The sequence below is a fragment of the Pipistrellus hanaki genome, assembly GCF_964339955.1.
Source record: "Pipistrellus hanaki genome assembly, chromosome: 1".
Classification (NCBI taxonomy): Eukaryota; Metazoa; Chordata; class Mammalia; order Chiroptera; family Vespertilionidae; genus Pipistrellus; species Pipistrellus hanaki.
This window is the reverse complement of record NC_140503.1, coordinates 52,919,742-52,942,553: the sequence shown is the minus strand read 5'-3', so window position 1 is coordinate 52,942,553 and position 22,812 is coordinate 52,919,742. Positions and strand designations below refer to the sequence as shown.

Genomic DNA, 22,812 nt, shown 5'->3' with positions numbered 1-22,812 from the left:
GAGAAAATTTCTCTCTCTAGTCCACTTTGGAAAAAATTATGAAAAAATAACCAGTTTAATACATCTTTTTTAAAATGAGCATCTAATTCATATGAGGATAAATTAACATTTCCAAACCATAATCCTCAGGTTTGGAAGGAATTTTGTCATCTAGCCCAACTCCCTACCAAATACAACAATCATCTTCTTACAATTAAATCCCCAACGGACTGAAAAGCCTTCTAACTGCTACTATATTAAAATCTCATCTTGGTCCATGCCATTAATCAAAAGAAAACTGATAAATGAGTTTTCAATTCCTCTGAAGTCCTTAAAAAAGTATATACATTATTCTCAAAAGTCCTGCAAATACAGGCGTGGAAAGGAAATGACACATTTACCTATCATTAGGGATTTCAATAGCCCTCTAAGCGGTTCATATATTGACATATTTGAATAAGGCCCTAGAGTACTTTGCAAAGTTTTAGAGTTTGCCTAAGGCACAAAAATCAGCTAATGAAAGTGACACAAATAATAGTATTTGTTAATTCAGACTTAAACTAAATTTTCCTCAACATATCAAGTTCAAACTCTTAAGTTTGCAAACCTCTTTAAAACTGAAATTAGACTGACTTTACCTAAAATGAGTAATGTAGCTCTAAAATGATACCAAGTCTTGTGGCAAGTTACAAATGCTGACCTTGACAACCTCGGTTTGAGTTACAACAGAACTTCTCTTGAAAGTACTTCAGTTTTGAAGACTGCATCCTCCCATCTAGATCCTAACTGTCTCTTCATGCCCCCTTCTCTACCTTACCAGCTGGAATCTGTAACAGAAATAAGCAAGCGTGTGTAATACACAAAATGTTGGTCCTCCCATAGAATTAGGTTCACGCTTCAAAAATGGGACATGGGGGGCGGGGGTAGCGGTGGGGGGTGGAAAACCTACTTAAATAAGCCATTTACCTCGGTCTGGCTTCATTTTCACATCCAATTTCCACCCAGGGTGCTGCGAAACACACGTGTGGTGGGTTCCTTCCACGGGCTCGCCGCAGCTTCTGTGGCTGCTGCTGTTAGCAAAATGCTAAAAAAGAGACCAAAATAAAACTAATCAGGTTCTGCTCGAACACTCAAACCTTGCAAGAAAACTACTGTTAACAGTTTAGGCCTCTTCCTGGCACGAACTGCGGTGACAGCAGTACCGGCAGATTTGGGGGAAAACAAAACAAAACAAAACAAAACCAAAAAAACCAAAACTCTTTCTGCACCGCCTTCCTCAACTCGTCCGGACCCAGCACCCCTCTTCCCTGCCCGGCGCTCTCCAGGCCAAAGTGTCCTTCCTTGACACAGTGTCTCTGAACCAAAAGGAAGATCTATTTATAACCTGGAGGTACGGGCAAGGGGGGGGGGGGGGGGGAAAGACTCAAGCAACACAAGATAAATAACCCCTTTGTAAAAACAAACAAACAAAATCCCAAAACACAAAACAAAACAAAACACCGCCGCTGGGAGCAGTGGCACCTTCCGCGGGGCTGGTAGAGGAATCCTCGGACCCGGAGCCGGACGCAGGAAACTCTTCAAACCCCCCGGCGCTGCCCGGGGGCTGCAGCCGCCTCACCTGGGCGACCGCCCTCAGGCTGTAGCCTTCCAGCCCGCCCCGGCCAAGTTCACACAATGAGCGGCCCGGAGCCCGGCCGGCCCTCCCCGCCCCGCCCCCGGCCCAAACGCTCTCCGGGGCCGCCCGGGTCCCTCCCCCGACCCGGCTCTGCGCCCGGAGCCCCGGGGCGCCCGGCAGGTCCGCGGCCGCGCCCCCTCGGCCCCGCCGCCCGCCGCCCCTCTCCCCGCCCGAGAGTTGTTTTCCCGGCGCCCCGGCCGACCTCAGCTGCCCCGCTGGCTCTCCGCCGTCCCGATCCCTCCGCTCGGCGCTCCTCAGCCGCGCGCGGCGCCCCGCATCACAGTCCCCGCGGAGCCGGGAGGCGCGGGGCGGCGCAGGGCCGGCGGCTGCGGACAGCGGCGCGCAGAGCCCCCCCGCGCGGCGCTAGGGGACCATGGGGGCCCGGGAGGACGAGTGGGACGTGGCCGCCCGGAGCCCCCGGGTCCATGCACCCCCGCCGCGGCGGCCGCCTCGCTGCTCCCCGCACTCCGCCCCGCGCCCCGCGGCCCCCCGCCGGCCCGCCCGCCCCGCGCCGCGGCCAGCGCTCCGCCCGCCGCCCGCCCGCCTCTCCGCCGGCGCCCCGCTCCGGCGCCCGCTCCCCCAGCCCTTTCTCCGCCGTCCGCCTGTCAAAACACTGCCCGGGTCACGTGGCCCGACAACAGCCAACCCACCGCTCGTCACTTCCTCCCGGCGGCGGGCTCCGCGCGGGCGCCCGGTTGTTATGGCGACGCCCCGCGCGTCCCGGGGCGCTGCTTGGAGGGGCTTGCGGTTTGGGTGCAGGTGCCCCGAGGCGGCTGGGAGGGCGCGGGGTGGCGGCGGCGAGGCGGGCGGGCCGGCGGGGCCCCGGAGGCCCGGGCGGCTGGAGGCGCTCCGGTGGGCGGTCGCCTCCCGTCCGAACTCCGAGCTCCGGGCCAGCTGCAGCGCGTCTGCGACCGACCGGGAATCTGAGCCGCGCTATTAGAACACGGGGTGACTGGGGAGATGTCATCCGAGGGCCTGCCCCAGACGTGGAGGATAATTTTAGTCTCCTCCTTCGCCGCGGCCGCCTCCTCCTCCTCTTCCTCCTCCTCCTCCACACGGGATGCTGGCGCGGAGTTCCGACTGAGCACCGAGCGGACGGTGGCGCGCGGTGGACCCGAGGCCAATGTGGCCCGGACCGGAGAGGGGGCAGCCTTGCGCATGGGGGGTGGGGAGGTTCAGAGTTTAAGAGCAAACCCCTCGTACCCTAGATTTCCCCCCGTCACTGGGGATGTTTGTAGGATTCGGGACCCAAGCTCCGGAGGCACTGGCGGTGCTAAAAATAACTTGTATAACAGCTAAAAACACTGACTCATGCCAGGAGGGCGCACTGTTGACACCGTGTTATTGTTGGGGAGCTGTAATTTTCGTGTTTGCTGTAACAATGCGACATTGCGTTTTGGTCGTGATGTTGTGTCATCGCTCCAACGCAAACAGATGACAAGGATCTGCTGTCATTTAAGAAAGCAATCCTAACAAGTACTGAAGCTATTAGCTACTCGGTTAATAGGCAAAGTCCATACATAGGGGGTTGTGAGCTCAAAACAGAGGCAAGAAGTACGAAATTTGCCATGCTCTTTGGTTTTATTAGAAAAAGATTTTTTTTTAAAGAAATAATTTTGCATGCAAGAATCACAACAGGGAAGGTCTACAGGTGATTTACTTTTTGTCTTTGTACTCTTCTGTGATTTCCAAGGTTTTTACATTGAGTATGTATTACTTTTACTTCAGAGAAGTTATTGGGAAGTATGAAATTGGAATTTGCCTTTTTTTTTTTTTGGCCTCAGATCTATCAAATACATGACATTTCTTTTATGAAAAATTAGTAATATGTTCTAGACGTGTTGATATCTACTGCAAAATTACATTCACAACTGCAATTATCAGCCGTAACTCTAAGATTGTATCTAATCAAAACAGGACAGTCCTGGCCAGGTGGCTCAGTAGGTTGGAGTGTTAACCTGTACAACAAAAGGTTTCTGGTTAGATTCTGGTCAGGGCACATAGCTCAGTTTCAGGTTAGATTCCCAGTTGGGGCCTCTATGGGAGGCAACGGATAGAAGTTTCTCTCTCCCTTCCTCTCTTTAAAATTAATAAAAACATTTCCTCAAGTGAGGATTTAAAAAAACAGAAAACAAACAAACACACACACAGACACATACACACACACACACACACACAAACAAAACAAAAAAACAGGGCAGCCCAGCTGGTATGGTTCAGTGGTTGAGCATGGACTCATGAACAAAGAGGTCACCGGTTCAATTTCCGGTCAGGGCCCATACCTAGGTTGCCGGCTTGGTACCCAGTAGAAGGGAGAGGGTGTGTGTGTGTGTGTGTGTGTGTGTGCAGGAAGCAGCCAATCAATGATGTTTCTCTCTCATCAATGTTTCTATCGTTCTCCCTTCTTTCTCTAAAAATCAATAAAAAAAACATATTTTTAAAAACAGAGCGAAACAACCTTGACCAGGGTTGGTTAGTGCATCATCCTTATACATCCAAGGTTGTGGGTTCCATTCCAGTTAGGGCACATTCAAGAATCAACCAATGAATGTATGCATAAGTGGAACAACAAATTTGATGTTTTTTCCTCTCTCTCTCTCTCTCTCTCTCTCTCTATTTTTTTTTACTGAGAGGAAGAGAGAGGGATAGAAAGTTAGAAACATCGATGAGAGAGAATCATCGATCAACTGCCTCTTGCACACCCCATACTGGGGATGTGCCAACAACCAAGGTACATGTCCTTGACGGGAATCAAATCTGGGACCTTTCAGTCTGCAGGCTGATGCTCTATCCACTGAGCCAAACCGGTTTCGGCCCTCTCTCTTTATTGATGGCCCAGTTCTTTCTCTGCTGTTTGCCTTGTCAAAACACTGCTGTTTGCCCGGAGAAAAAACTGGCTGAGCAGGGCAGGACATACAGGAAGGTAACATTTTGTTTTCAAGAAAATGTTCTGATGAAGATGAAACTTCTGACCAATGGTAACAGTTCTTTAATCTATATAAACGCTACAAATGTTAACTCTCAGTGGATTTGGCTCTGATATTATTGAATACCGTATTATGTAGTTTCTTTTATGAACTGAAGTTTCACTTGTTCTGCAATCACTTCTCAATTAACCTTGGTAATGGGAGACAGAAAGAACAGTTACATATAATCCAAAATCCTAAATTTAGCACAACAGCTGGGACCAGATAACAACTATTGTAAAAGGCTTACTGAGTGAACAAGCCAGCAAGATCTGTGATTTACTAGTTCCTTTTTCTCTGCTTAATTTTCAAGAGGCATAAAGACCAGAAAAAAAATGTTGAGAGCAAAAGCTGTAATTATTGGATAATCTGGAACACAAACAAATTCTCTTTTAAATAATTAAGTTAACAGCATGTGAATAAATGATGTTGTCTAAGCATTTGTTAGACTACCTTGAAACTTTTTTTTTAACCTTGAAACTTTTTATTGAGAAAATAAAAAGGTCTGTTAGAAATTGGAGATCATTATGGCATTGCAAAAAGTATTTGAAAGAGGTATATTTTTTACTCATTCATTCATTATTCAAGTTACTATTTTGCTCACTCAGCATTCACTATTTGCTAGGCATGTGCTAATCTCTGTGAATACAAAGGTCACCAAAAACAGGGTGACTATTCTCATGGAGCTTCCAGGACTCACTACTGTAGTTGCATAGCCTTGGTCAAGTCATATTCTTCAGCCTTCTTTCACCTATAAAAACCAGGTGCTTGGCCAAAACCGGTTTGGCTCAGTGGATAGAGTGTCGATCTGCGGACTGAAAGGTCCCGGGTTCAATTCCGGTCAAGGGCATGTACCTTGGTTGCGGGCACATCCCCAGTGGGGGTGTGCAGGAGGCAGCTGATCGATGTTTCTCTCTCATCAATGTTTCTAGCTTTCTATCGCTCTCCCTTCCTCTCTGTGAAAAATCAATAAAATATATTAAGAAAAGAAATTTATTTAAAAAACAAAAAACAAGGTGATTGGACTCTGACAATAAATAATCTCTTTCCTTTCTAATCCTAAACCAATTCTATATTTGCATAAAACATGTCTAGAGTGTTTGGAAGTAAGGACCTACCTACAATAGCAACTCTAAATGTTGGCAGTAAGTGAGTGTGCATCTTGGGGCCCCCAGGCATAACAAACATCTCTGGTTCATACTTGGCGAGGGGAGAGGGTAGGTGATGCAAGAAAGTCAAAACAACTGGCAGGACCATACCCTTTTCCCATCTGTTTTGTTCTCCATTTTGCTTTCCCCTAGTGTCCCAAAGATGTACGCATAGCTACCTTCAAAAATGTAAACTTATCTTCAGCAAGAAGGTAATCGCCTCAACTTTTGCAGGTTTTGTTGAAATGGGCAGTACCTAACAAAACTGTGTAGTTAATAGAGGTCTCTATAAGTTCTCTTACTAAAGTGATTAAAATAGCTGGTGTGCTCACTTTATTATTACAAGGCTGTTACCATAGCCAAGGTCATGGCACCAGTCCAGGCTATAATGAGCTCCATCAAAGTAGGAATTGGTGCCTTTTTAAAAATTTTATTCTTGTATCTCTAGCACCAAGTAAAGGACCTGGTGCAGAGTAGGAGCTCAATACATGTCAACCTTTATAATGACCAATGAAATTTTTTAAAAAAAAATATTGATTTTGTACAGAGAGGAAGGGAGAGAGATAGAGAGTTAGAAACATCGATGAGAGAGAGTCATCAATCAGCTGCCTCTTGCACACCCCCTACCGGGGATGCGCCCACAACCAAGGTACATGCCCTTGACCGGAATTGAACCTGGGACCCTTCAGTCCTCAAGCCGACGCTCTATCCATTGAGCCAAACCGGTCCCGGCTGAAATTTTTTTTTTTTGCACATACCCACAAACTGTAACCCTAATATCAACTGGCATTTCCCCCTAGCGGGATAAAGCTTAAGAATTGGGAAAATAGGTTGTGAGGGCCATCTGGCTGCGACATCTGTCACCCCATTGATCACCAGGGTTGATTCAGCTGATCTGGCTGGCAAGGCAGGTGTCCCCTCCTCCCTTAGAGATCCATGTGCCTCCCTCCCTAAGCCATGCTCGGTGCTTGGTCGAAGAGGACGACCTTCCCCCCAGAGGGAGGACCGGTCTTTGGTCAAGGGTATACGAGCAGCTGCACTCCCCTGCTAGAACGTCCAAACAAGCTCTCAAGGTCCATTTATAGGAGAACATAGGGCAGTCAAACTTCCAAGACTCTAGACACATCCAAATGAGGTGCTGCACATGGCAGTCTGTCTTTCTTTAAGAGAGAGAGAGAGAGAGAGAGAGAGAGAGAGAGAGAGAGAGAGAGAGAGAAAAGAATTGGGAAAACAGTGTGCAATACGAAGTTTATATGTGAATAATACATTTTAATTGCACTTTTGGTGTTGTCTCATAATAGTAGGAATGTGTTGTGGGTTGAATTGTGCCCCCTCAAAATAATACATTGAAATTCTAACTCCTGTGCCTGTAAATGTGACCTGATTTGGAAATAGGGTCTTTGCAGATGTAATAAAGTTAAGATGAAGTTATGCTGCTAATGGATACTAATTCCAATTACTAGTAACCTTCTAAAGTGGGAGAGAGATGAAGGCAGAGAGACCCAGAGAAGATGGCCATGTGACAAGGCAACGGAGATTGGAACGATGCAGCTGCCAACCAAAGAATACAAAAGATTTCTGGGAGCCCCCTGAACGTTATTGTAGTAAGAGGCCAGTATGAATTCCCCCCAGCAATGTCAGAGGGCAGATGGCCCTGCTGATACCTTCACTTTGTTCTTTGCACCTTCAGAACAAAGAATAAATTCCAGTTGTTTTCAGCCATTTAAGTTTGTTGTCTTGTTGTTACTCTAGCCGTTGGAAACTAATATAGAACTCTGGCAAAGAATATTGTCATAATTTTTTCTTGGCCTGCTGTTTGTTGATACTGCAAGTTTTCTAAAATGTTCCAGGTTCTGAATGGTCACCAAACACAGAGGTCTTTAATTCTGTAAAAATTACAATAAATCAGTTGCAGATGTGAAGAAAGTCTCTCAAGTGTCACAAGGAGCAACCTTGTGACCTATAGCTAAGGAACGATTATGAATAAGTGATTGAAAATCATCAAATGAAATTTTAAATATGGTGATTGGTAGATCTGTTTATCATAAAGTATTATGGTAGGAAAGAATAAATAGGCCTAGCTGGCATGGCACAGTGAACCAAGAGGATCTGGCAAATGCCCACATTTTGCATGCTTGATCCCCAGTCTGGGTCATGCAGGAGGCAGCAGATCAATGATTCTCTCTCATTATTGATGTTTCTATCTCTCTCTCCCTCTCCCTTCCTCTCTGAAGTCAATAAAAATATATATATAGTTTAAAATTTCTAAAAAACCCCCCACACATGAATAAAATAGTTACAATTAATGCCCCTACCAGGTGGCTCAGTTGGTTGGACAGTGGTTTTGTACACCAACCATGTCAAACTCAAAGGCTAACATTGGCCAAATAAACAATGTTTAAGTTTATGTGGGCCACAAAAAAACCAAAAGCTTCAATTTTCATAGAACGTAGGTTTATTTCAATAAAGACATGCTAAGTACCAAGGGCTGAAATGGGTAATTGCTAACATAAAATAATAGAACATTTTAATAAAAATTAATATTTTTTTCTTGAACATTAACTTACCAGACACTGAATAACAGGGCAGGGCTGATGGGAAGCCATTACTGTTAGCTCTGCCCTGAGACCCCACCCCACCCAAGCTGTGTGAAGAGACTTCTGCATATGAATGGCCTGGTCCTTTGAAATCTAAAATTAGCTAACACACTGTAGCGGTTGGGTGTTTTCTGCTTCCTCATATTTCAAATCTTTAACTTGATTCTTTTTAAAAATCTATATATTTTATTGATTTTTTTTACAGAGAGGAAGAGAGAGGGATAGAGAGTTAGAAACATCCATGAGAGAGAATCATTGATCAGCTGCCTCCTGCACCCCCCACATTGGGGATGTGCCCGCAACTAGGGTACATGCCTTGACAGGAATCAAACCCAGGACCCTTCAGTCCGAAGGCCGACGCTCTATCCACTGAGCCAAACCGGTTCTGTTTTAACTTGATTCTTGGGATCCTCTACTCCTACTGTTGGATCTCTGTATATTATTCGTTTTTTCAGTCAGTGTATGTTAATTTCTGACAGGTCCTTTTCCATTCTTTTGACATTCTCACTAAGATCCTTAAAGGCCTCACTAAGTTCCCTGGATGTTTCTAGAAGATTCTTGAATAACCTTATAACTGTGGTTTTGAACTCTATATCCAGTGGTTTGCTTTCTTCCATTTCTTTTATTTGTGACACGTTTCTTTGTCTCCACATTTTGGCTGCTTCCCTGTGTTTGTTTACATCCAGGCCAATTGGCTGTGAGGACCACCTGTGTCTATAATGAAAGAGCTGCTGTGCAGGAGACACCCTTATGGGGCAGAACTTGCTTCAGTGGGGCTTTAGTGCTCACTTAGTCTGCCCCTTGACTCTGTCACTTATGGATGTGAAGAGTTGTAATCTGGTATTGACTCACACTGACCACTGGGTACACTGGCTCTTGGATCTCCAAGGAGGTGCAAAGTCAGTCACGGCCTGTGGCTACTCAGCAGGAGCTACTGAGAGATTTGCAGATTCCCTCCTCTTTCTATGGAGTTTTCAAGTGCCCAGATGAGGCCCAGCTGTGAAACAAGGCAGGCTGCTATGGTGCTGCTCTTTGCCTTCTTTTGATAGCTTAGGGACTTCCTGACCCAGCTATAGTTTGACAGGTTTTAGGCTAAGAAAGGACAGGTCATTCATATGCAAAAGCCACTATTAGGTGGAGTTGCAAATTGGATGGGGTGGGATCTCAGGGAATCTTCAGGGCAGAGCAAATAGCAATGGCTGCCTGTCAGCCCTGCACCAGGAAGGTCCCAGCTCGGGAACAATGACTGTTGCTAGCACCTTCGTCAGGATCTCTGTATATTATTCGTTTTTTCACCCCATGCCAGATAGTCCAGTTTCTCCCCGTATGTGTCTGGGTCCCCTAAAGTCTCGCCCGGCATTGGAGTTCAGAGAAAGCAGGAGCTTATAGCTCCCTCCCAATTAAAAAAGTGGCACACCCGGATGCCAGCCCATTCCACCTCTGCACCTCCGCACCTACCAGTCTCAATGCACTTTCTTCTTTACTTCTCTAGCTGTAGTTCTTCCACTCAGCCAGCTTCCCTGCAGTTCTGGATGGATGATAATTGTTATGTGTTTTGGTTGTAATTTTGATATGGTTGTGGGAGGCAGAAATACAGGTGTTTACCTATGCCGCCATCTTGGTGCTCTCCCTGGTTGTTTTTTCATAATGTTAGAGCATTGGCTGGAACACCAAATGGTTGTGGGTTCAGATTCCTGGTCAAAGGCATGTACCTCAGTTGCAGGTTTGATCCCCAGCCCAAGTTGGGACATGTGCAGGAGGCAACCAATTGATGTGCCTCTCTCACATCAATATTTTTCTCTCTCTCTTTCCCCCTTCTTCCTCCTTTCCACTCTTTCTAAAAATCAATGGAAAAATATTCTCAGCTGAGGATTAAAAACAAAACAAAAATAAAGGATCTTTTCTTAGATTATTATGCTAGGTTTTAAAGAAAGAAATCAAAGGTTTGTAAGATTACACAAAAATAATGCAGGCAATCCTCAATTCCATTTCACAAATGGGAATATTCATAATTAAAACTAAAATCTTCATGTACTAGGCAGAGCATGATAAAATAATCTGCAATATTTTTATTTATTTATTTATTTATTTATTCTTTAAATGTATTTTTACTAATTTTAGAGAGAAAATAAGGGAGAGGAAGAGAGACGCATAGTTGTGAGAGAGAAACACCAATCAATTGGCTGCCTCTCACATACCCTCCCACTAGGGATCAAGTCTACAACCCACATGTGCACTGACCTGGAATCTTTTGGTGCATGGGACAATGCTCAACCAACTGAGCTACCCTGGCCAGGGCTGGGATATTTTTAAATAAATCACATTTCTGCTGCTTCTATCAAAACCCCAAAACTCCATGTAGCCTAAAGAGAATTCTAAAGGTGACTCTTTTATTTGCTTTCTGGATGTATCTGCTTCTGAGAGAACAGAACATTAGCTACCTTCTTATTCCAACTTGCACAGGAAAATTCTGTACTTGCAACTCAATGTAATTGGTCTTATTTCCAAAATGTCATTTCTGTCTAACGTAAGTTTAATTCAATTCAGCATTCACTGAACAGTGCATGCCAAATACTTTGCTGGGCCCTAGAGAGACCGAGACCAAAAAAGCAAATACTAACTCTCAAAAATTTCCATTAATCTAAAAGGATATAGCCATGTAACTAACTACTATTTAATTTGATAAAGAAAGAAAAAAAGCCTAAAGAAAATAGGTGACACAAAGAAGAAAAAAGTCACTTCTCTCTAGAACAGAGTTGCTAAAGAAGGAAAAGAGAATGTACAGCATGGGACAAAAGTGGGTTTACAGTTGTTCATATGGAAAATAATGCAATAATTAATAAACTCTGTTTTGAGTACTCACAGCTATATACCTACTTTTGCCCCACCCTTTATTGGCTAAGTTTCAGAAACATGAAAGGTCATCAGACAGATAAATGGGGTGGGATGGAGATAAAACAGCATGTCCCCAAGGCATGACAGAACATATTTTATTCAAGGTGCTGTATTAGAAGGTCAGACTCAAGGAAGTTAAATGCAAGTGATTGATACAACATATACAACATTAGCAGAGGTGTTTTTCTTCTTCTTTTCTTTACCTACCTATTTAAAAAAAAATTTTTTTTGCCATTGGCCCCAGTTCTTTATCCCTCCCCATATCTATGCCTTTCTCATGTAACGTGCAGTCTCTCTCAGTAATAGATCTGAATATATTTCCCAGCTCCTGAATGAGCCTCATGACTTCCTTGAGTGAACAGAAGTGATAGTTTTGAAAAGAGCAAGGACAGGGAAACCCACTCTGATGCCGAGAGCTTTGTTAGTTCACCTTCTCTAATAAAACTCTGCTCTCCCATGCTGAAACCGGTTTGGCTCAGTGGTAGAGCTTCAGTCTGGGGACTGAAAGGTCCCAGGTTTGATTCTGGTCAAGGGCATGCACACTGGTTGCGGGCACATCCCCGGTGGGGGGTGTGCAAGAGGCGGCAGGTCGATGTTTCCCTCTCATCGACATTTCTGGCTCTCTATCTCTCTCCCTTCCTCTCTGTAAAAAATCAATAAAGTATATTTTAAAAATAATAATAATAAAGACGCTTTAAAAAAATAAAAATATATATTCATTAAAAAAAACAAAACAAAACTCTGCTCTCCAAAAAAAAAAAAAAAAAAAAAAAAGAAGTGATAGTTTTGAGCGAGATGTAGGAGGTCCAGGTTGTTTGCTCTATTGCGCCTCAGGGATTATCATGAAAACCAAATAGGTGCATAGGCTAACCTGGTCCCTGGAACAATAGCCACCTCACCTGACCCACAGATTAACCCAGCTTTGATTAGCAGAACCTTAGATAGACAACCATACAGCCATGGGGGTCACTTGTAGCTTTAAGTCACTACGTTTGGGAATGGTTTGTTATGCAGAATAATCACAGCAATAACAAACCAATTTAGCCATCTTAGTGAATTGGGGTTTTATCTTGCGGGTGGCAGAAAACTTTAAAGGATTTGAATAAATAAATGATTAGATTATTTCAGAAAGATGGCTTCAGAAGCAAAGTGAAAGATGGAGCTGAAAAGAGGATAGTGGCAGCCACAGCTAGTTTGGTTCAATGGATAGAGCACTGGCCTGTGGACTGAAGGGTCCCAGGTTCGATTCTGGTCAAGGACACATGCCGGGTTGAGGGCTTGAGCCCCAGTAGGGGGCATGCAGGAGGCAGCGAATCTATGATTCTCTCTCATCATTGATGTTTATATTTCTCCCTCCCCTTTCCTTGCTGAAATCAATAATATATATATATATATATATATATATATATATATATATATATATATTTTTTTTTTTTTTTTTTTTTTTTTTTTTTTAAAGAAAAGAGGATGGTGGGAGAGGGTGGCAAAAAAAATTAGTCCAATGATTCAACCCCCAAAATATGCAAACCTGAAGTAGGGAAGATAGACTGGAGAGAGCTTGGGGAGGTCGACCTGATAGAATTTGGGCGGTGAATGGCTTTGGGCAAAGAGAAACATTCCTGCCCCACCACTCCGCCCTACCCTGGCCTGGAATAGGTGTGGATCACCATGCATTTGTAGGTAGCAAATACAAGAAAAAGATCAGATAGGCCGCCCAGGGCTGGGGTAGGGGTGGAGAACAGGATATAAAGTATTTAGTTTTAGACACATTAAGTTTAAAAACCTGTAAGCATCTGGAGTCAGGGGAGGAAACTGTCCAGCTCGCGGGCTGTATAAGGCTCACAGATCATTTGGTCTGGCCCTGCCAAGGCATTCAGGGTGAGTTAATTAAATGTTTGACCAAATATAGCAGGCTAACTTTTAAGTTAGCATAATTTTGTCTGGCTCTTGAATAAAGCTATTAAAGTTCCAAAAGGCCCTTGGCAGAAAAAGGCCCTTGCCCACCCCTGACAGACATTCTGAAAGCAGAGAAAAACTCTACACTACAGCTTGGGAATGAGGTCCGTTCAGATATATATTACGCAGAAACCATCAGCATACAAATGGTGGTTACTCCTTGGGAACAGATGAAGGTATGGAATACAGGAAGGGAAGGGGCTCAGCGATGTCGGCTGTTGAGGACAAGTCAAATGAAGTAAAGACTGAGAAACATCCTTTCCATTTGGTAATCATGTCACCCATAAGAGAGAGAACAATTCTGAAATCCTTTTACAAACGAACAGCGGTAGCCTGGGCCCAGTTAAATTCACTGTGTATCAGAAAATACCCCACAGCTGGGAAATTCAGTGTACCAATGCTCTGAATCAGATCACTCCTTCACACCAGGCCAGTGTGGCATAATTCAGAGAATAGTCAATAGATTCTCCCTGAGCACATATTTTGGGAATTCAGCATCATTTGTAGTATATCCCAGAAAGACCATTATCCATGATTTCATGAAGTTTTCCAGCTAAATCCAACATGCAGAGATCTCGGGGAAACTTTTTCAGAGAATAATGTACTTCAGAAATATTTTCTGATTTATAGGAATGCCACATATGAAAAAAGATTTTTTTAAAAAAACCCCACAACTCTCCAGCTCTTAATCATAATTGCCCATGTATGAAATTTCTCTTCAGTATGCTATAATACATGAAATTTTCCTCTCAATAAATCATGGCTCATTTCTGGCCCTTTCTCAGGATATGCCATTATGATGACAGGAAATATGACTGGATATTGATGGCTTGTCTAGCAAATGAAACTCATGAAGCAAAGACTGTGGCAACATGAATATGAAATAAACAGTAGAGCTATTTGGGTGGATAACTATTGATATAGGACATACCCTGGTTCTTGTTTTATTGGTAAGGTAGTACTAAGTCAGGCAATGTGCCTCTGAGTACCTGCCTCATTGGTAGCCTCCTTTTTGCCATTTGACCCTAGTTCCCTGGCCAAGGTTCAATACCTGACCTAAAAGCTCCCCTCTACAGACTGGCAATCAACCTCTTACGCCCAGAGCTGCAATTACCGGTAGGCTGCTGGAGGTGGGAATGATGGTCTATTTTTCTGCAAAGCCTAATTGTATAGCTGGTGAGGTGTCTTTGTCTTCCTTTTACGGCTCTATAAATCCTTCCAAAGTACCTCTAGAACAAAGGCAACCTGAACATCTCTGATACTCGAAACTTGGAATCATCTAACAGTGTTTCCCAAAGTGTGGTACGCGTACCCCCAGGGATACGGGAAGAGTTTGGTGGGGGTACGCGTTGCACCGGAGTTCGGTGGGGATATGCACTGCACCGTGCTTAGCTGCGCCTAATTCTATGTTCTCATGAGTACGAGGGGTACTCAGCGTTACGAAAATTATAGAAGGGGTACACATATGTCAAAAGTCTGGGAAACACTGATCTAACACAACTTTACATTACTTTCAAATCACAAGTAAAAATGTTAAGACACATTATTGAATTAGATTCCTTCCATATGCCAATTAATTATTCAATCAATAATATGTACTGATCATCTACTCTGGGCCAGACGTGTACTAGCATTAGGGATCAGTCAGTGGATACAATTAACATGACCCGTGCCTGTGTGGTGCTGCGGTCTAGTCTGGAATACTTAGGCAAATTGAGTCCTAACATGCAATAAACTTAACATGTCAAACCTACACTTCATATGTCTCAGGAGCTTGTACTCTTACATCTGTTTTTGTTTGTTTTAAATATTCGTGGGTTAATGCTTTAGTGATGCCTACATCTGTATCAGAACCGAGTTTTGTGCAGAGCTAAGATTTATCACATCTGAAACAGAGCAAATAACAGGATTAACAAAACTATAAACTATTAACTAGTACCTGGTTCCTGAGAAGAGCCAGGAGCAAAGTAACAAGGTGTGGCTTGCACAAATCAATGGTAGAAGGAAAGAAGTGATGACGTTTATATGCCAGCGTTTCGCAACAGGGGGAATGTGCCTCCAGGAAGGAAAGTGAGTCCTGAGGAAGAAGGCTGAACATTTTTCTAAGTAAAAGAAAAACTGAAAATTAATAACATGGTTTGCCCAAGATAACAAGCCTGGAAATAAAGATATAGGTGATTCATTAAACTAGATTGAAGAAAAATGAAGAAGATGGAATCTGGTGTTTGGTAAAATTGAAATGTCAAGAAATTGACATTGATGCATTCTGCTGGTAACTCAATAGTCAAGTAAAAATTTTTAATGCTATATTTCCTAGACCGACTAAAATTAAGAGTGAATGTCTTTCTCACTAGAGATAAGATGTTCCTGTGAGAGTAGAGAGGTGGGGAAACACTGTTAAGCTGTTCAGAGTTTCTCAGACTCTCTAGCTGTTTTACTTCGGTCATCAAGGCACTGAAATGCTTTTCCTTGTATTTAACCAGTCAGTGTTTTTCAGACTTCCTTTCCAAACACCCGAATCCCCAAACACCTAAATTTCTAATTTCTGTATTAAACTTAGTCTTGTTGCAATAGTACTGCTATTGAAATTCTCTCTTGCCCTAGATGGTTTGGTTCAGTGATTGGAGTTTTGGCCCAAAGAGTGAAAGCTCTCGGGTTCAAAGGGCATGTACTTGTTTGTAGGCTTGATCCCCAGCTCTGGTAGGGGCACATTGGGGGTGAGGGGGTGGGGATGGCAACCAATTGGTGTGTGTCTCTCACAGCGATTTTTCTTTCTCTCTGTCTCTCCTCCTCCCTTCCACTGTCTCTTAAAAAAAAAAAAAGTCAATGGAAAAAATATTCTCAGATGAGGATAAAAAAACAACACAAAAAACCCCAAATGATCTCTTGTGTTCAATTTAATAGGTTTCAGTTTAAATGTCTGCAGCTCTCTAAGCAGAGAACACAGATAACATTAGAAATTAGAAAGATGATGTAACTATAGTCGCAGAAAATAATTTTAATTACAAAAATTTTTTATTTATATAATTTTATAAAAATATGAGAATTATAACAAAGTGGATAACCTCATAAAAATATATAAACCATAAAATGGAGCCAAGAATAGAGAATCTGACTAGAATAACCATCATCTAAGAAACAGAAAAGTTAAAGATCTGCTCTTCAGAAATACCAGGCCCATTGTTCATGGACTGGTAGAATCAACATCATTAAAATGTCCTTACTACCCAAGGCAATCTACAGATTCAATGCAATCCCTATTAAAATACCAACAGCATATTTCACAGACCTAGAACAAATATACCAAAAACATATGGAATCAAAAAAACCCAAAAACTGCTGCAATATTGAGAAAGAAAAACAAAGTTGGAAGGATCACAATACCAGATTTCAAATTATACTATAAAGCCACTGTAATCAAAACTGCCTGGTACTAGCACAAGAATAGGCATACATATCAATGGACCAGAACAGAGACCCCAGAAATCAACTCAAGCCATTATGCTCAATTAATATTTGACAAAGGAGGCAAGAACATATAATGGTGTCAAGACAGCCTGTTCAATAAAAGATGCTGGGAAAATTGGACAGATATGTGCAAAAAAAAATGAAACTAGACCACAACTTATACAAAATACAAAAATAAACTCAAAATGGATATAAGACTTAAATATAAGTCATGAAATCCATAAAAATCCTAGAAGACATCATAGGCAGCAAAATCTCAGACATCTCTCATAGCAATATGTTTACCAATACATCTAGGGCAAAGGAAACTAAGGAGAAAATTAACAGATGGGACTACATCAAATAAAAAGCTTTTGCACAGCAAAAGAAACCATCAACGAAACGAAAAGGGAGCCCACTGCATGGAAGAACATGTTTGGCAATGATACATTGATAAAGGGTTAATATCCAAAATATATAAGAAACTCTTAAAACTTAACAAAAGGAAGACAAACAATCCAATTAAAACATGGGCAAAGGACCTAAATAGACACTTCTCCAAAGTGGACATACAGATGACCAAGAGACATATGAAAAAACTAGACGCCTGGGGGGGCGGGGGGGGGGGCGGGGAAGGGGTGTCCCTCAGCCCAGCCTGCACCCTCTCCAATCTGGGACCTCTCGAGGGATGTTAAACTGCTCATTTAGGCCCGATCTAAATGGGCAGGCGGACATCCCTCTCACATTCCAGGACTGCTGGCTCCCAACTGCTCGCCTGCCTGCCTTCCTGATTGCCCCTAACTGCTTCTGCCTGCCAGCCTGATCACCCCTTAACCACTCCCCTGACAGCCTGATTGATGTCTAACTGCTCCCCTGCCAGCCCATTTACCCCCAACTTCCCTCCTCTGCTGGCCTGGTCACCCCTAACTGCCCTCCCCTACAGGGTTGATTGCCTCCAACTGCCTTCCCTTGCAGACTGGTCCCTCTCAACTGCCCTCCCCTGCTGGTCATCTTATGTCCACATTGGGGCAGGATCTTTGACTACATGGGGGCAGCCATATTGTGTGTTGGAGTGATGGTCAGCATATTACTCTTTTATTAGGTAGGATAGAGGCCTGGTGCATGGGTGGGGACTAGCTGGTTTGCCCTGAAGGGTGTCCCAGATCAGGGTGGGGGTTCTCTTGGGGTGTGGGGTGGCCTGGGCAAGGGGCCTATGGTGGTTTTCAAGCCAGCTATGCACCCCTTCCCCACCCTCCCCCCTGCTCCCCCGCCCTGGCAACCCAAGCGGAGGCCCTGGTATCTGGAATTTATTTACCTTCTACAATTGAAACTTTGTGGCCTTGAGTGGAGGCCTAGGTAAGCCAGGGCAGGTGGAAAACTTTGCTTTCTCCGTTTCCGGGGGCAACCCTAGCCTGTTCTCTCCAGCTCCATGGTTGCTGCCATTTTTCTTGGGATTTATCTTCTATAATTGAAACTTTGTATCCTTGAGTGGAGGCCTAGGCTGGGCAGGGTGTGTGGAAAGCTTGGCTTCTGTTGCTGGGGAAACCCAAGCCTTTCAACTGCTCTCTGTGGCTACAGCCATCTTGGTTGGGGTTAATTTGCATACTCACTCTGATTGGCTGGTGGGGGAGGGCAGTTGAGGGGGACCAGGCCTGCAGGGGAGGGCAGTTGAAGGAGACCAGGCCTGCAGGGGAGGGCAGTTAGAAGACTATCAGGCTGGCAGTGGAGTGGTTGAGAGCCAGCAGTCCTGGATTGTAATCCTGGTGGGATCAGGCCTAAACGGGCAGTCAGATATCCCTCAAGGGGTCCCAGATTGGAGAGGGTACAGGCTGGGCTGAGGACACCCCCCCCCCCCTCTTTGCATGAATTTTGTTCACTGGGCCTCTAGTTTTAATATATAATTGCTTAGAATTAAAATCGCTAATTATTATTTCTCCTTTGAGACTCAAAAAGCCATAGATGAAAATTTGACCTGGTCCCTTTGTATTAAGTCAGCTAGAAAACAACACTGAAACAAATTATTTGTAACACACACAGAACCCCACTGTTTTACAACAGCATTGTTGGCACAATTAGAAAAACTCATTACATGTTTTTAAAATCTAATTTAAGAAATATATTTGTCTCACTGATTTCCCTGGATCACCATACATTTCTATTGTAAACTTAGTAATTCCTGTATGTTCTCTGATAGCAAAAGAAATAAAGAACAATAGAAAGAACTGTCTCCTCTTTTCTGACTATGTTTTAAATGTTAGTTTCCCCCCAGATCTGTCAATTTTTTTCTTTCATTAGTCTACAGGTATTCTCAGAACAAGTCCAAGGTTCAACTATCTCCCACATGCTAATTAGTTTCCAGATCTCCAATTTTGTATCAATCATCCTTTCCCCCTTTATAAAATTGATTTCAGGAAGAGGGAGAGAATCATCAATGATGAGAGGTCGGCTGCCTCCTGCACAGCCCCTACTGGAAATTGAGGCTGCAACCCAGGCATGTGCCCTGACTGGGAATTAAATCATGAACTCTTTTTTTTTTTTTTTTTTTTAATATATTTTATTGATTTTGTACAGAGAGGAAGGGAGAGAGATAGAGAGCTAGAAACATCGATGAGAGAGAGTCATCAATCAGCTGCCTCTTGCACACCCCCTACTAGGGATATGCCCACAACCAAGGTACATGCCCTTGACCAGAATCGAACCCGGGTCCCTTCAGTCCCCAAGCCGACGCTCTATCCATTGAGCCAAACCAGTCTCGGCTAAATCATGAACTCTTGATTCACAGTTCAATGCTCAACCACCTGCTGTCCAGGCTCATCCTTTCCCCTTGCACTCCCCCTCACCCAGGATGACCCACAGACCCTTCCTCTGTATATTAAATCAACTAGAGGCCTAGTGCACGAAATTCATGCACAGGGGTGAGGAGTGTCCCTCAGCCCAGCCTGTACACTCTCCAATCTGGAACCCCTCGATGTCCGATTGCCCATTTAGGTACAATCCTAACAATCTAGGCTCCCAACTGCTCACCTGCCTGCCTTCCCGAAAGCCCCTAACTGCTTCTGCCTGCCAGCCTGATCACCCCCTAACCACTCCCATGCCAGCCTGATTGATGCCTAACTGCCCTCACCTACAGGCCTGGTCACGCCTAACTGCCCTCCCCTGCCAGCCTGGTCACCCCTAACTGCCCTCCCCTGCAGGCTTGATCACCCCCAACTGCCCTTCCTTGCAGGCCTAGTTCCTCCCAACTGCCCTCCCCTGCTGGCCATCTTGTGGCGGCCATCTTGTGTGTTGGAGTGATGGTCAATTTGCATATTACTCTTTTATTAGATAGGATGACATTCTCTTTGTTCTTTGAAGGCTTCTACTCCTCTCCTGCCTTTTCTTTTTTGGAGATACATCACTATCCCCTCTTCACTCACACAATATCTAATGTGCACCTGTTATGTGCCAGTCACTGTTCCTGATGTCTGGAACTATAGTGACAAAAACAAAGATCCCTGTCCTCATGGGGCTTATATTCTAGAGAGAGGAGATAGACAATAAATTAAGTTAAATGGTACATAAAAGGCAGGGGAAAAACAGAGCGGAGTAAGTGGAACTTGAGGAGAGGCTATTTTATTAATTAATTAATCAATTAATTTTGAGAGGCTATTTTAAATAGGGTTGTCGGGGTACACCTCATTTTTGTGATTTGAAGATTAAAGGAGCAAAGACTTGAAGAGGTTTAAGCAAAGACTTTGACAGAGTTAATGAAGTTAGCATGTGGCTGTTGCTTTTCCAGATTGAGGGGAGTCGGTGTGAAGGCCCAAGGCAGGAACATTGTCTTGTATGTTTGAGAAGAGCAAGCGTATCTGGAGCACGGTGAATGGGGGAGGGAGGGGCGGAGAGGGAGGCAATAGGGGATGAGGTCAGAGAGAAGATGCAGGTCCACATCACACGGTATTGAGGCCTATTGTAGGGACTTTGGCCCCAAAGAGGCCAAATTGCAGGGCCTTGAGCAGAGGCATTTTGTAATCTTGCTTATGTTTTAAAAGTCCACTCTGACTCCTCTGTTGCAATTAGACTTTAGTGGGGCAAGAACAGACACTACTAGCCAGTTAGTAGCTACTATTGCAATCCAGGTAACAACTACTGGGGTGGCCATCACCCCTCTTACCTTGTTATTCCTTTTTCCCTGCCCCCAGCCATTTTCCCACCTGCACACACCTCCATTCTAGTTTCAAATTCCAGGACTGTCCTCCACCCCAGACCACAGCCTCTATTCAGTTTTATCTGGCCCACTGAAATGGCCTCCCTGCCTCGTTTATCCCTTTTAGTCTATCCTAAGAGATAGGTATCCTTCTAATAACAGGGAATTAAAAAATATATATATTTTTATTGATTTCAGAGGGAAAGGGAGAGGGAAAGAGAGAGAAACATTACTGGTGAGGAAGAATCATTGACTGGCTACTTCCTGCTTGCCCCACACTGAGGATCAAGCCTGAAATCCAGGCATGTGCCCTGACCAGGAATTGAACCATGACCTCCTGGTATATAGGCCAATACTCAACCATTGAGCCACACCAGCCAGGCAATCACAGGAAATCCTAATTTGGGATGCCTACATGCACTTCACTGGATTTGTGGCCTTACTGAGAAAAGTGCATTTTTATCTTTATTAACATGTCTCTGAAATGTACTATTTCCTTTAGTTATGGATATCAGCAACAACCATAGTATTAGCAGAACCTGTGACTGTCATCAACTAAAATTATAGATATTTTCATATCACATCATAGTTGAAACATATAGCTTAAGATATCATTTACACTTATTATTACTTTGAAATTACTATAATTATTAAGCTGCCACTACATCTTTTTAAAAATGTGCTAATAATGGAGCAAATGTCATAATTAAGAAATATTTTCTATTTTGAACGTTATTGGATTCCTTTTAAATCTATGTGTGTGTTTTTTGTTTTTTAAAAAAATATATTTTTATTGATTTTTCACAGAGAGAAAGGGAGAGAGATAGAGAGCTAGAAATGTTGATGAGAGAGAAACACCGACCAGCTGCCTCCTGCACACCCCCTACCGGGGATGTGCCCGCAACCAACGTACATGCCCCCGACCGGAATCGAACCTGGGACCTTTCAATCCGCAGACCAACGCTCTACCACTGAGCCAAACCGGTTTTGGCTATGTGTTTTTTTGTTTGTTTGTTTTTTTTTAACCAAGGCAACTGAATACAATTTAAGGCCTTTTCTTTTTTATCTTTTAAAAAATATTTTTATATTGATTTCAGAGAGGAAGGGGGAAGAAGAGAGAGAGACACACACAGAGAGAGAAACAGAGAAAGATAGAAATATCAGTGATGAGAGAGAATAATTGATCATTTGCCTCCTGCATACCCCATACTGGGATCCAGCCCACAACCCGAGCATGTGCCCTTGAACAGAATCAAACCCGGGATCCTTCAGTCTGCAGGCCAAAGCTCTATCCATTGAGCCAAACCAGCTAGGGCTGTATCTTAATTTTTAATATTTAAAATGATTATTCTTAGGTATTTACTAGTCTTCCAAAAGGATTCATGACCAGAAAAGATTAAAAGTACTTTTCCAACCATATCTAATTCTTTTAGACCTGATTGTATATCCTGCTTTATTTTCAAAATCCTATGAATCACCATTGAAAAAGACTCTTACAAATCAATAAGAAAAAGACAACCAGTCCGGTAAAAAACTGGACAAAAGACATGAACAGGAACTTGGGAAAAGAAGATATCCAAATGGTCAGTAAACATCTGAAGTCCAGCTTGCCAGGGCTTTACATGACTCATCAGGGAAACACAGATTAAAACCACAACGACAGACCACTGTACCCATTCCAGAAAGTCTGAGGTTTAAAAGACTGACAATATCATGTGTTTTCAAGGTTGTAGATCTCATGTATGATAGGTGGGGATGGGGGTGCAAAATGACACAATCTTTTTGGGAAACCATGGTTTCTATTAAGGTTAAATAGGAATTTGCTTCATTATAGAACAACTAGAGGCCCAGTGCACAAAATCGTGCTCGAGTAGGCTCCCTAGACCTAGCCTGTGATCAGGGCCACATCCGCCACCCTGTACTGCCCTGAGTCGCCCCACAACGCCCCATGACACTCACTGCC

At 43.6% G+C, this 22,812-nt stretch overlaps 1 protein-coding gene across 4 annotated transcripts in view; it reads right to left on the bottom strand.

Annotated features, from left to right (window-relative positions):
* The window catches only part of ATOSA (atos homolog A), an 81,021-nt gene extending 78,226 nt beyond the window's left edge, over positions 1–2,795 (bottom strand). For 2 of the 4 annotated variants that reach the window (XM_084894117.1, XM_084894119.1), the window contains exons 1-2: positions 1,857–2,221; positions 946–1,063 (exon numbers count right to left, since the gene is read on the bottom strand). In XM_084894117.1, coding sequence (XP_084750243.1) covers positions 946–961 — 16 coding nt within the window. In that variant the 5' untranslated portion in view covers positions 962–1,063; positions 1,857–2,221. Of the gene's footprint in view, positions 1–945; positions 1,064–1,597; positions 1,656–1,856; positions 2,222–2,304 lie in introns of those variants that run through there. The other 2 variants (XM_084894118.1, XM_084894115.1) reach the window with 2 other exon arrangements.
* Positions 2,796–22,812: the final 20,017 nt, after the last annotated feature.